Here is a 15,738-nt window from a genome sequence, read left to right on the forward strand (position 1 = left end):
GTAGCTAAGCTATTTATAGACCCAAGTAGCGTGTAGCTTCCCGCAAAAGCTACAAGCTACTCGCCAGGGAAAATCCATGAGCAAAGCACGCAGTGGAGATTTCTGCTGTGGTTTGGATTCAACAGGAGGAGACATTGCATATGTCAAGTGTGCCTGTGTAGCCAATAAAGCACTTCCAGTTCCATTATGACAGACAACAAGTGTTGTTGTCTCATCCTTGCTTTTTGGCATCCTTGCCTCTCTTGCAGCAAGACCCGGCACTACTCTGCCTCTGATTGGGTTGGGTTTAGGCAATGAAGACTGACGATTGGTTAAGGGTAGGGCAAAATATGTCATGTGCTGGCGAAGTCACATCAGCAACGAACTTTGCAAGATGGCAGAGCCAGAGGGAGCCACTGGCAGTGATGAAGAAGACGTTCAGGTTTTATTGTCTGTTTTTGAATACCGTATTGTGCCAGTGTTTTTTTTTTTTTTTTTTTTTTTTTGCCTGCCTAATTGTTTGGTGGAAAGTTGTTCTTTGACATGAAGTTGATTCAATGTGAGAAAAAAGTAGCTTTGATGTAGCAAGCTGCTTTTGCCATGTTGCTCGTAGCTTAGCTTGCTACATTTCTCTGGGGATAGCTTCAATGTAGTTTAGCTATATTTAATCGAGAGTAACTGATAGCTTAGCTTACTACATTTTCCAAGTAGCTTGCCCATCACTGCGTACAATGTACATTATATCATTATGAGACTGATATGATAATTTGCTTTGGTGTCTAAAATAGTCATAACTTGACTTTTAGACAGGTGTGTGGCCTTATCCACGCTGGTGCGCCGAATCTTACAGAGAATACAATATTTTCTGTCAAATCTAATACATTTATGAATATTAATAATTAATCATTATTAATAATAATATTTCATAACCAAACCAGCTCCTACGAGCACAACACATGGGAGCGCAAGCGTATTTTGGACACCATAATTGCGACACCCGATTTGTATCGACACTCGCCCCTAGTGCACTCTCCGCCCATTTCCGCACAAGTGATGTCATTGGGATGATGATTATTATGTATATTCAAATATACTGTATATCATGCATGTCATACACTCAACATTGTTACTGTTGCATTATTATATTGACCACTATCTATAGATATTTTTATTTTCTATATCATTCTGTGTATGTTTATATCTGTTTATTTAGTACTATATGGAGTACTTAGAAAAGTGCTCGATAATTCATATCAATTATTATTATTACAATTATTTTGATCCGTTTCTATTGCCGTCATTCCTTTAGAATGTTATCATTTCTACCTGGTTTGGTAGCATGTCAAAAGTTATGCCAATAATGCCTGTTGCATTGAGTTGATGAAAAATGGACACGAGGCTAACATTAATGTTTCATAGTTTCAACTTTGAGGAGGGAGAGGGGTAAAATTACAAAATCCACGATTATTCTGCTGTCTTTTATATTGATCTACTTGGAGCTGTGTATTTGATGGTGCCGATACTAACTTGGCATAGGCCTTCTCCACCAAGGCACTCCAGAACTCGTTGCTGTCGTCTGAGTGGCAGTAGACCAGCTGGTTATCCAATGTGGGCAGCCGGTCATCGATCACCACATCCACCCATTCGCCAAAACGCCAGAAGCGGAAGTGGAAAATCCCTGCGTAGGATTCAGGCTTCTCCGAGTCCCACTCCTGCTCCTTCCAGTCGGGAATGACCTGGTGAACGGGAAGGGGAGGGCGGGGGAGGGAGGGGTACGGTAGGAAGGTAGGATGAGCACAAGGCCAATAAGCCAATAAGCCAAACAATCAGCCATTGGGCCCGCAGATCATAAATAATGTTAAGGTGGAGCGGCCTGCGACAGCATTCCCACATGTCTGCTGATGCATTCAGGATTTAGGGGACAAATATATCACCTTGGCTCTTCCACTCATACATCCTGCAGGAACAGGACATGGGTGAGAGGGAGGAACTGGTACACTCATACATCCTGCAGGAACAGGACATGGGTGAGAGGGAGGAACTGGTACACTCATACATCCTGCAGGAACAGGACATGGGTGAGAGGGAGGAACTGGTACACTCATACATCCTGCAGGAACAGGACATGGGTGAGAGGGAGGAACTGGTACACTCATACATCCTGCAGGAACAGGACATGGGTGAGAGGGAGGAACTGGTACACTCATACATCCTGCAGGAACAGGACATGGGTGAGAGGGAGTAACTGGTTGACTGCCTGCACTTTGGCTCTGAAGTAACCCCTTGAAATTGGCCTCCCTCTCTCCACAACAGAGGTGGAAAAGAAACCGCATATTCACACACAATGGTACTTAGTTAGATCAGACTCATCATCAAAAAAGAAACAAAAATGTGCAGAGCGTACTATGCACACAAAATAGACAGTAAGAGAAGTATGAATAACTTGTGTTATTCCATGTCTCAAGAATGGCAATAATCTCCATAAAGCAATTTTCGATTTTGACTTGATTGACTCATGATTTACGCATCTACAATATTCATTCACACATTTTAATGAATAGCTTTAGGTCATTTTCACAGCTGCCTTGTTTGGTTGAATTGAACTAGAGTTTGTTTCCCCCCTTGGTGCGGTTCATTTGGGCAGGTGTGAACACAGCAATCACACTCGGGTGCGCACCAAAAGCGGACCACCGGTCCAACAACTGGACCTACTATTACTACTACTACTACTAGTACTGTAGTTTCCTGGCCAATTTGGCAGGGTTTGCAGCCCTATCTTGACCATTTCAAGATTCAAGATATTTATTGTCACTCCGTTGAACACCTACGCACGTGTGAAATTCTTATGCTGGGGGCTCCGCTAAGACATAGTGCAGTGGGTAAATACAAGTTGGTAGGTGCAAAGTCACAACAATTATACTTATGTATGTAAATAAAGCAATAAGGCAAACAGTAAATAGGGCAGTGTATGTAAATAAGGCAAATAAGGCAAACAGTAAATAAGAAAGATAAAAAGGTAGAAGTAATAAAGTAATAAAATAGAATAAATAATAATAAAATACAGTGGCACACAAGATTTACATGCATTTATTAAATAGCCTTTCAAATGTATAAAATTCATTGTAGATCCTTTGGAATACAGGGTAACAGGGTTTACATGTTATTATTGTACTATCATTAAAGAAAAACATTGCCGAGCTGAGAGCTGAGAAAACTTGCTTTCCTACACACCGTTGTTTCTCCTTCCTGAAAATGATATCACCTGAAAAGCATAGGACTTGTGGGAAAGTCAGTTATTTTATAGGGGTGTTGCATTAGCGGCAGGAAAGTCCCATGAGACTTTCCTGCTCCTGGCCTGTGGACTGACTTGACGAGATTTGGTCTCACTGACCCGACAGGAGGAAATGGGATCTGGGAAGAATAGAGGGGGAATGTAGAATGGAGAATGGAGGGAATGGATCAGATTATGACGATATGGGTCGAAAACGGGAATAAAACTGTCTATTTACATGGATGAAAAGCACGCTGCCACGTGGCCCCCACGGAGCTCCGTTCTAGGACTGGCTTGCACACTATTGATCTCAAAACAACGCCTAAGACGGACAAAAACGCTGCGGAGAACACTGGGTGAGTCGTCAGATAATAATTAATGTGAGGAGAGGGGTCCAGGTTAAAAAAAAACGAAATTCTCCTTTAAGGCTATTGAAGGTTTAAAAGTGAAAGTTTAGTCTAGTCATCTAGTCTTAGCTTAGATGTCATTTCAACGTCTAATAGACGTCTATATTAGATGTTTTTTAGACATTGAATAAACATCTATGTAAAAATACAATACTGCCACAAGCCGGATTTGAACCCCGGCCACTAGCATGGCAGCCCAACACCTTAACATTGAGGGGAGGCTTAGTTGTAACTTTTACCCGCCACTGCACACCACAGCACATGCTAAATGATGAGACACAAATATACATTAGGCTTATGTAACGTTATAGCATGAACATGTTTTTATTGAAAAAATTGGCGTCAAGTAAAGTCTTTGTGGAGTGTGACCATCGATCACAACAATTTTACAACCAAATAATGTGTCCAAATATAAAACAACAACAAAACAAAGACATGCATTTGCTGTTAAGTGCTTCAGAATTTGTAATGGACACATAATATAAGAATGGGTTAAAAAAGTGATTTGAGCTCTCAACCATTTGGTTATCCTTGTGGAGATTTTAATGGCAAAGTATTTTCTCTGTGATTGAAATAGGGTGATATTCTGGGCCAGATGATATGACTTGATCTCTATCGGGCTCTCTTGATTGGTCCGTCCAGGCACGGGTCCATCCGTGCTTGCTGGGTGTATTCAAGACAGATATATATATATATATATATATATATATATATATATATATATATATATATATATATATATATATATATATATATATATATATATATATATATATATATATATATATATTTATTTATTTATTTATTTCAGGGACAGTGCAACATTAATGAAAATTTTCATGTAAATGTGCCGGATTATAGCCTTAGCTAATTTCCATCCGCAGTCCCTCGACAGGTGAGGTACAGAAAAGTTTAAAAGAAGAAATAAGAAAATTAGTGCATACGTAGGGCATTCATACACATACAGCAATGTAAATGACACATACATACACATAGGGTAAACACAAACAACACAACACAAATGAAACAAAAACAGGGAACATTAGGGATATTAACCAAGGTGGACACAGGACTTTCAAGGACATACAAAAACAACACATAAAACAAAAAGGTTTAAATGTGATCGCAGGTTTGATTTGATCTGAGCCATGACTTTAACAGCCCCTTAAAGGTGTGAAAGCTGCTACTCTCTCTGACTGAGATATATATGTTACTATGATGCTGGGCATAATACAGATGCTCAACAATATACTGTGTAACAACTTTCTACAAGCCATTATCATTGAGTTAATGTATCCGGTCTTTTACATACTGTATACACATTTAAGAATTGTCTTTTTTCTCACAATCTAAATCTTTAACAAATGAAAGAAAGCAAAAAGGTGTATCTGCATTTTCCTAAACGACATCTGAACTTGGATGGATGTAGGTTTTTTTGCGCCTCTGTAGTGAACAAAAATGTTATTCTTCTTCTCCTCCTGTTTGACAAACAGCCAGGCTTGAGGGGCTTGGTAAAATGGTAGAGTCAGATGAGTCCCACATAATATAATGGGTAGAGACACTGTGTGTGTGTTTGTGTGTGTGTGTGTGTGTGTGTGTGTGTGTGTGTGTGTGTGTGTGTGTGTTTGTGTGTGTGTGTGTGTGTGTGTATACACGCGCCAGTGGACAGGGAAGTGGCTTCCTGCTGCCTCATCCATCTCCATCGTGCATGGTGACCCTGACAAACAAGGAGGGATGGGTGGGGGGTGGGGGGTCTGCAAAACAACCCCTCCCCATCAGATGTCACCCTTAATGAAAGTTAACGTTTAACTTAAGTTCGGGAGCTGGGCCACGCCTCAACCACTCCCCCAACTTCCTAACCACCCCTCTAAACCACTCCTCTAATTACGTGGCAATATTACTACACCTGGTTAACCTGCCTCACCCTGTTTGTCTCGATCTCTCGACAGACAGGTTGTGCAGGCAGCACACATACATCACACACTTTACACATCAGTTAAACTTTGCCAAACGCTGGCATTACCATTTCAAACAGCCAAACTCACCGCAATCCAGATCTGCAATCCACCCGATTCAGACGGCGACTGCGTGATTTGCTACCGATTAGCAGCGTCCACCAGACATGCTATCGTCACATCACAGCCTCCGTGCCAAAGCAGTCTCTACGGCCAGCCAGATGGCATCATCAGTCAATATTCCTGGGCCAAATCGACTCGACAAACGCGGAAGGTGATACATTCCAGCGAGGCAACTGTCAAACTTCTTCAACTACGTTTCCCGGTGTCATGTCGAATCCGCATCCCATTCAACACGGCGCACCCCGGTCCTTACGTGCCAAACTCCACGTTCACACAACGGAGCCGAATACAGACTTTACCGTCACCTGCACTCAACGTTCCAGAGAAGGAAATGCATCCCCTTTCAACATAAGGGAGAGAGGAAAAGCGATAGTAATTCATGCCATTCAGCATGCATTACAACTAACTTTCCCATAGACTGAACTTTCCGAGCAGACAGCGCTTCCGGGTCCTGCTTGGCAGAGCCAATCCAGAGCCAAACCTGCGAGAGCCATGAGCCAATCACCGTCAGCGCTGTCCGGTTTGATGTCAGTGCCACTGAAGCTGCAGACTGCTGCAGCCAGGTCGTATATTCCCTGGCTTCCTCTGCCAGACTTTCACAGCCAGGGCCGCTGCTGGCCATTCGGGTGCCCCAAGAGTAATTGTTTTGTGGTGCCCCCCCCCCCCCCCCCCCCCCCGCAAAACTTCAATAACTGTCAAACGAAAGACTGCAAAATCATTAATTATGAACGATACTAGTGTATCGCTGTGAATCACAGTTGATCTCATCTCTTCACGTATTATTGTTTACATTCATTCAAAACATGATATTCAAGTCATATCCCGTCCATCACAACAAACTTTCCGAGCAGACAGCGCTTCCGGGTCCTGCTTGGCAGAGCCAATCCAGAGCCAAACCTGCGAGAGCCATGAGCCAATCACCGTCAGCGCTGTCCGGTTTGATGTCACAGTGCCACCGAAGCTGCAGACGGCAGCAGCCAGGTCGTATATTCCCTGGCTCCCTCTGCCAGACATTCACAGCTGATCTCATCTCTTCATGTATTATGTTTACATTCATTCAAAACATGATATTCAAGTCATATCCCATGCCTGCTCCCTATGTCTCCCATCTCTCAGCTGATCTCAGCTTCCCTCTCATCCCAGTCCCGCAGGCTGCACAAAAACCCTGTACACATGCATCCTTTCATCCCTTCATCCCTCAATTCCTCTAACTCTCATTCAGCCAAGAACAGCAACATGGCTTCTGCCCCCACTTTCTCTGTCTCAGCCAACACGGCTTCGGCTAATCAGCCCAACCCTCCTCTTTTCCCAACTGGTCTGTCCTTGTCGCCCCCCCCCCCCCCCTCAACCCCCCCTCCCTTCCCCATCACCCAAATGTATAACTCACCTGGCTGTCTCTCTAACCATAACACCTCCACAGCTGATCCCTAGCCTTACCTCAGCACTCCTGCCTTCGGTCATCCAGCTTCAGCATAGCGCTGTCTACAGCAGGTTCTCCAGCCTTCACCACAGCACCACCTATGGCCGGTGCTTCAGTTATTACTACAGCGCCACCTACAGTCAGTCCCCATCAGAACCGATATTGCCGCTACCACGAGTTCAAGTTTCAAGTTCCAATACTTCATTGCCTTTCATCATCGTTGACAGGAATTCAATTTAGTGAGCTCAATCACAGAACACAACAAGACACGACGACATACCACAGGACGGTCGTCGTGGTCAACCCGCTTCACTCAGGGAATGACACAGAGCCCTGCCATCCAGTTCCAGCATTGGCAGCAGCCAATCTAGGCAGGAGCACCTGGCTACAGGAGGCCACCTCCCCCCCCCCCCCCCCCGCAACTTACATCCAGCAATCGCTGGACTCCTTCATCCCTTCATCTCCTCGACCCCTTCATCTCTCCTCACATGGCAACAGCCCGGCCCACATGGCTTCAGCCTGGTCCACATTGTCTATCCTCACCAGTTTTATCTGTCAGCTGCTACAGACGCAGTTTCTCCAACAGCTACTGCAGACGCAGTCAGCCTCATCTACTGAACAGAGTAGAGTTCACTCCATCAGCTACTGCAGACGCAGTCAGCCTCATCTACTGCACAGAGTAGAGTTCAATCCATCAGCTACTGCAGACGCAGTCAGCCTCATCTACTGCACAGAGTAGAGTTCAATCCATCAGCTAATGCAGACGCAGTCAGCCTCATCTACTGTACAGAGTAGAGTTCAATCCATCAGCTACTGCAGACGCAGTCAGCCTCATCTACTGCACAGAGTAGAGTTCAATCCATCAGCTACTGCAGACGCAGTCAGCCTCATCTACTGCACAGAGTAGAGTTCAATCCATCAGCTACTGCAGACGCAGTCAGCCTCATCCACTGCACAGAGTAGAGTAGAGTTCACTCCATCAGCTACTGCAGACGCAGTCAGCCTCATCTACTGCACAGAGTAGAGTTCAATTCATCAGCTACTGCAGATGCAGTCAGCCTCATCTACTGCACAGAGTAGAGTTCAAACCATCAGCCACTGCAGACGCAGTCAGCCTCATCTACCGCTCAGAGTAGAGTAGTGTTCATTCCATCAGCTACTGCAGACGCAGTCTGCCTCATCCACTGCACAGAGTAGAGTAGAGTTCACTCCATCAGCTACTGCAGACGCAGTCAGCCTCATCTACTGCACAGAGTAGAGTTCAATCCATCAGCTACTGCAGATGCAGTCAGCCTCATCTACTGCACAGAGTAGAGTTCAAACCATCAGCCACTGCAGACGCAGTCAGCCTCATCTACCATGCAGAGTAGTGTTCACTCCATCAGCTACCGCAGACGCAGTCTGCCTCATCCACTGCACAGAGTAGAGTAGAGTTCACTCCATCAGCTACTGCAGATGCAGTCAGCCTCATCTAATGCACAGACTAGCCTCATCTACCGCACAGAGTAGTGTTCACTCCATCAGCTATTGCAGATAGTCTGCCCCATCAGTTACGGCACAGAGCAGAGCAGTTACGCCGTCAGCTGTCGAGATGCAGTTAGCTCCATCTGCCACCGCAGAGTGCAGTTCCATTCATCAGTCACTGCACAGAACGCAGTTCAATTCATCAGCCGCTGCAGATGCAGTTCACTCCTTCAGTCACTGCACAGAACGCAGTTCAATTCATCAGTTGCTGCAGATGCAGTTCACTCCTTCAGTCACAGCACAGAACGCAGTTCAATTCATCAGTCGCTGCAGACGCAGTTTACTCCTTTAGTCACTGCACAGAACGCAGTTCAATTCATCAGTTGCTGCAGACACAGTTCACTCCTTCAGTCACTGCACAGAACGCAGTTCAATTCATCAGTCGCTGCAGATGCAGTTCACTCCTTCAGTCACTGCACAGAACGCAGTTCAATTCATCAGTCGCTGCAGATGCAGTTCACTCCTTCAGTCACTGCACAGAACGCAGTTCAATTCATCAGTCGCTGCAGATGCAGTTCACTCCTTCAGTCACTGCACAGAACCCAGTTCAATTCATCAGTCGCTGCAGACGCAGTTTACTCCTTCAGTCACTGCACAGAACGCAGTTCAATTCATCAGCTGCTACAGACCCATCAGCTGCCGCAGAGGCAGTTCGCCACATCAGCCTCAGATAGGCCATTTTTTGGGGGCACGTAGGGTCTGGGAAGTCCCAACTCATCCACCCTCACTCCTCCTAACAGGAATACAGACACTTCTTCTCAGGAACAGCCACATCATTCTACTAGCTCCTAGAAGCCATCTTAAAAGGCCTCTTACTCGCCATTCTCTCTCCACTCAGCCTCTGTATCAGTTCTCTACATTCGGTCAACATATCTTCAATGGTTAAGCTACTCATAAATCCACGCTTACGCCGGATTCAGGCTGCGGAGGTCCCCCGAATTACTGACCTCACCTGCCTATGGTCTTCTCCTCATCCCAGTCTATCGGTCATAACTACCCGCATTTGCCACTCCAACGGAGCAATAGATTATCAGAGAATCGGTCTCCCGACCTACTTCCACCTCAACTCCTATCTTAGTTATACAAGCCAGCGACTAAATACAACAGTTTCAGGCATGCCACAGGCATCACCTCAACATCCACTCTCTTCATGGAAACAGGAAGAATTGCCACACTATTCTGGTTCCAGAAGTACCTACACCTAGCCTCAGCTCCAGGCTTATCTCCAGAACACTATTCAAGCCACTCCTCCATAGACGTCAGACTGAGCACATCGAACCAAACCATCGAGCCCCTCGACCCTTCGTAATCTCTCGCATGTCGCTTCTGCATCCTGAATGATCTTAACGATCTCCATGATCTTAACGATCTCAATGATCTTAACGATCTCAATTATCTTAACGATCTCAAGGATCAGTCAAGCTCACGTGCAACTCAGCTCAACTTAATCCGACTTATTTTGGGGGCCTGAAATCTGCTCGGGCTGAAACACGCCTCACGCCAGACCCGCTCGGGCAGACCACGTCTGAGACGGAACCCCCACCCTGAGTCTCCCTCTGCCCCGGTCATCAGGACGTTCCCCCCGGAACACGTGACCTCCTGGAACAGACGGCTCATCTCGCACCCACACTACACCATACACAACTCATTCTCTTCAGTAAAGAACCTTAACGATACTCTTGTTGTGGCGTGGTCCTTGCTAGTGAAATGAAAGTTAACGTTTAACTTAAGTTCGGGAGCTGGGCCACGCCTCAACCACTCCCCCAACTTCCTAACCACCCCTCTAAACCACTCCTCTAATTACGTGGCAATATTACTACACCTGGTTAACCTGCCTCACCCTGTTTGTCTCGATCTCTCGACTCACCCTCCCTCCCTTGTATATCTCATCCCTCAATCCCCTATCCCTTCCTCAACCCTTAACATCCTCATTCCCTCTCACTAGGCACGGTGCATGCCCCTCCACGTCTCGTTCTAGGATCCATCCGGGGGGGCCTGAAATCTGCTCGGGCTGAAACACGCCTCACGCCAGACCCGCTCGGGCAGACCACGTCTGAGACGGAACCCCCACCCTGAGTCTCCCTCTGCCCCGGTCATCAGGACGTTCCCCCCGGAACACGTGACCTCCTGGAACAGACGGCTCATCTCGCACCCACACTACACCATACACAACTCATTCTCTTCAGTAAAGAACCTTAACGATACTCTTGTTGTGGCGTGGTCCTTGCTAGTGAAGTGGTTAACATGTCACAGGGGATGGAGAGGTAGGTAGCCTATAGGCCCAGACACACCAAACCGACGTCAAAGAACTAATGGCAAAGATGGCCGACTGTTGCGTCACCTCACGTCACCTGTGTCAGCGCCAAAAAGTTGCACTTGAACACACCGCAGAGACTACAGCCGACAGTCCTGTAGCACGTTCTTTCTGCACCAAGCTGGGTGTTTATCTACTGCAGTGTTTCTCCAACAATTGTATCTTACAGAATGGCACGGTCTGGAGGAAACACTATAGCAGTTACTATAGGGCTGAGTTATTAAGCCCAATTTATACCATCGCCGACAGAAATTAGCTCTTTGTCGACACTTTCAAGTGTCGCCGAGTAGTGTCTCCTACCAAGTGAAATTTCGAATGTCGCTGTCTACGTCACATGTCGCGCAAGTCTGATTGGTTATATAGACCCTTTTACAGTTTGTAAACAGCATGACGTATTACGTGGGCGGAGCCGAATTTGTTGCAGAAAGTTACAACTTTACAACTAAATATGGAAGATCCCGACGCCTCCTCCACATATTTTAAAGCTTCGCCAGCAACAGACAGGTGACCTTACACAAATAAGCTAACTCTTTCAATGGGGTGAGGTTTCTTGACCCATACTCACTGTCAGGATGGGTCTAGGAGTCAATGCATCGCCAAAGTTGCAGTGCCGCACATCATCATATTCCTAGTGGGAATGTCCAGCGTCTATACGCATACGGCACAAGAAGTCTTTTTCCTGTATTCAGGGGATCTCCCTCGGTTCGGGTTGAGTTCCGCGGAGTTATGCATACCGTGATGGGTGCGCAACTACCCCCGTGACGTCGGCTGTAAAAGGGTCTATAGAAGGCACGCGCACTTGACTCCCTTGTTTTGGTTTTCACTGAAATGAATGAACGTGTCCCCTTCTATTTCTATCGGCCTGTCCTGGATGTACAGTATGACTGAAAATCACAAAGAACACCGTGACCACTTCCCAGAGAGAGAGGAGGTGAGTTGTGTGGTTGTGTGTCATTATATGCGGCTACAGCCAAGTATGTTACATCTGGCCTGTGAGCTCATGTTTAATTTGCTTTGACAGTTGGGAATTGGTCTGGCGATGTCAGGCTAGACATCAGGCTAGACAAACAAACCAGCACACAGCATATATTCCCTCTCTTGGCTGTCTGCACAAGTTCTCGATAGCGTTCGAGTGTCACGTGACCGTTGAGCCGAGGAGAGAACCATAAATGCAGCAACATGAGCGACACTTTCTTTATTGTCTGCGACCATGTGTTGAGCGACACTTTCCAATAAGTATAAATTAGGCATTAAAAACACTGTAAGCAAACTGTGTGTGTGTGTGTGTGTGTGTGTGTGTGTGTGTGGGTGGGCGTTTGTTTGGTCATCAGCCAAATGAGCCAATCAACGAGTTTGGGGGGAAAAAATTGGACTGGCCCATTCAGTTGTGAAAAACAGGGGTAAATGTAACTTTGAACACAATGCAAACTAATTTCACTCAATAATGGTCGGGTCAATTCTATCCTCGCAAAATATGGGAAGACAATCTAAATGACCTATATAACTGCACTCCAAAGATAATGCAAATAAGGTTGCTTAAAAGTTGATAGGGACAATTGGACACCGTGAAATCTTGGTTGTGACATGTCACAATCAACCCTACCCAAATGGACGGCTTGGGTGTATGTATTGTTGATCTTGTTTTTATGTCTTGAATGGCTCGTGCTGTGCCGACCATTGATTGTTTTTTACAAACGAGGACCACAATGCAAATAAGTCTCCTGGACTATTGTGTGTTAATTCCTCGACGATTTTATACATGTGTATGGCTGAGGCCTAACTCTAAGGGCTTCTGTTCATTATGTATTTTAACATTCTTGTCAAATAGAATTCATTCATTCATTCATTCAAAAAGCTTACGTTGAAAAATATTTTTGCTATATGCTAGCGGCACACACTGTAGGCTAAAATAAATCATATACCGGTAAATCATATGCCATGTTATTGCCTAATCACATTACCAATGTGAGTCATTGAATGTCAAATTGAGCCACACTGGTTGCTACAACTTTTTGATAATATAATTGATAATAATTCATAATACTTCTGTGGTTGTTTGGGTGCAGTCCAAACATAATTTTAAATGCTTTGCCGGCACAGGGGGAGACAATGTGGGAATGTGCATTTCAACTTTATGGCAAAACGAGGCAGGTTTTACAGACTCACACCTCTGAAGCTGGAATGATTTCTCTGTTCAGCAATGTGGAGGGGGGAAATCACACCCAGGTGCTGAACTAAGCAGTGCAGACAGACAGACACCACTTAACCAATTTTAACTAAAGAAGAAGACAATTGCTCGAGTGACATAACTGACGACATCACAACTGCCTGATGACATCACAGTAGAGCAATTGTGTGACATAATTTCCAGTTGAGTGACATCATTTCACACACACACACACACACACACACACACACACACACACACACACACACACACACACACACACCCACACACACACACACACACACACACACACAAACTGCCCGACTGACATCACTTCGGTCACAAATTGTGACTTAAGATAAGATCACAGTGCTCGAGTGACATCACAGTTGGGCAATTGCAAATGACATTGACATCAATGATGACATCACGACTGCCTGATGACATCAAGGTCGAACAATTGCATGACATCACTTCCAGTTGAGTGACATCACTGCAGATCTCGCGAGACACATCTTGTGATGTCACTCAACAGCATGAGATGGATTCGCCCAGGTGACTTCAGGTCACTTTTCAGGTGAATACATCTCGTGCTCATACACACAAAGTCACTTATAGAAGCGGTTGCACTGCTTAAAAAAAGAAAAGAAAAGAAAAGAAACAATTCACTAGTGACTAGCGAGTAGCGACAAAAAAACAATACTGTAAATCTGTTTAACCTTGGTGCTCACAGCCAGTCCTGTGAGAGTCTAATACACCTGTCTAACATTCGTGCTTACAGCCAGTCCTGTGAGAGTCTAATACACCTGTCTAACCTTCATGCTCACAGCCAGTCCTGTGAGAGTCTAATACACCTGTCTAACCTTCGTGCTTACAGTCAGTCCTGTGAGAGTCTAATACACCTGTCTAACCTTCATGCTCACAGCCAGTCCTGTGAGAGTCTAATACACCTGTCTAACCTTCGTGCTTACAGTCAGTCCTGTGAGAGTCTAATACACCTGTCTAACCTTCATGCTTACAGCCAGTCCTGTGAGAGTCTAATACACCTGTCTAACCTTCATGCTTACAGCCAGTCCTGTGAGAGTCTAATACACCTGTCTAACCTTCATGCTTACAGCCAGTCCTGTGAGAGTCTAATACACCTGTCTAACCTTCGTGCTTACAGTCAGTCCTGTGAGAGTCTAATACACCTGTCTAACCTTCATGCTTACAGCCAGTCCTGTGAGAGTCTAATTTGGGCTCAATTATTCTACCGATTGGTGGAGTCTGCTGAGACCCAGGGAGGCATTGATGCGCTGTAGTGTTTACTCCTCTTTATGTAATGGTTCCTAATGGACACTGACACACTGGAGGTGGAATGGTGCACTACATTTACCATTTAGTACATCAAGTGCACTCAATTGCGTTCTACTTCAAAATACATTATATTCTTTTTGGACGAGAGACAAAAACTCATTACCTGAAGTCCATCTTTCAGTCGGCTATCTCTATGACTATGTAAACACTGAATATCTCAAAGGAAAGAAGGGAACATCTACTTTCATGGGGCGAAAAAGTTTGATTCTACCTTAATCCGTTCTTTAGTTATTGACACTTGAATGTAGGTAGTGTTCACTGAAAACGTCCGTCTCTCCACAAAGAGCTGAGAAAAACGCATTTTTGTAAATTAAGTTATCTTCATGGGTCCTGAACGCAATAAATGTCTCTGATGGCGGATACTGGCCGGTGTTACACTCAACTCTGAAGCCCATAATGATTTGGTTTCCTTTTCCAGCCAAACTCGGCCGAGGTCACAGCTTTTAGCGTACCACCGGTGCGAGAGAGAGATTCACCCCGCTCTTGAGAGAGGGGAGGCGGAGTCGTGTTTTGCGCGTGGGGGCGACTGGTTGTACATGTCTGGAGGTCAGGAGCAAATCTACTGACTGAAATTTAGACAGTGTGAGAGTTTAGGAACTGGATTACTAATTCCTGAGGACAAGTGACTTGTGGATGTGTTGTCAGCGCCTGGTGGAGAGAAAATCCTTCAGGTTTGAGTAACAGGCTGCCCCGCTGTCATGGAATTCGTGGCTCGCTAAAAGCTGCCGGACCAGCGCTTTGAGCAGCAAGCCTGGAGCTGTTTTATGGAGCTTTTCTGACGGGAGATTGTTGTTTTTCTCTGCTTCCTGGTTTTGTCGGGCAATCGTGGTCGCTTCTGTACAACTCTAGATGTGCTGTACTATTTCACAAGGTGAGTAAGAGAGCCATCTATCACATGATGGTGAAAACACGGCTTGACATTCTATGACGGCAATGGCGGGGAATGAGTTAATAATAAAGGATCTTGTTCTCAACCTTCTCAACCAATCAATCTTCCCTTCCTCTCTGCAGGGTTGCCAATTTCAAGCGCGGTCGCTTCTTGTTCCACACAAAGCGGGAGATGCTCGAGTGGATGTTTTTCCAATAGTTAACAGGAGGCGCAAGGGGGATCATCGAGCTCACAAAATTAATTCTAGGCAAAACATTCATCTTCACAATAGAGATACGGGCTTGAAGGGAATTTGGGAGGCTGCCTGGTCCACCTTTCTAAGTCTGATTTGAT

At 45.4% G+C, this 15,738-nt stretch overlaps 1 protein-coding gene across 2 annotated transcripts in view; it reads right to left on the reverse strand.

Annotated features, from left to right (window-relative positions):
• Positions 1 to 15,738, reverse strand: part of capn5b (calpain 5b) — a gene marked incomplete at both ends in the record, with an annotated part of 156,657 nt that overhangs the window by 57,774 nt on the left and 83,145 nt on the right. For both annotated transcript variants that reach the window (XM_083634584.1, XM_083634583.1), the window contains one exon: positions 1,507 to 1,715. In XM_083634584.1, coding sequence (XP_083490710.1) covers positions 1,507 to 1,715 — 209 coding nt within the window. The remainder of the gene's footprint in view (positions 1 to 1,506; positions 1,716 to 15,738) is intronic.

Source organism: Poromitra crassiceps (genome assembly GCF_964638095.1).
Source record: "Poromitra crassiceps genome assembly, chromosome: 1".
Classification (NCBI taxonomy): domain Eukaryota; kingdom Metazoa; phylum Chordata; class Actinopteri; order Beryciformes; family Melamphaidae; genus Poromitra; species Poromitra crassiceps.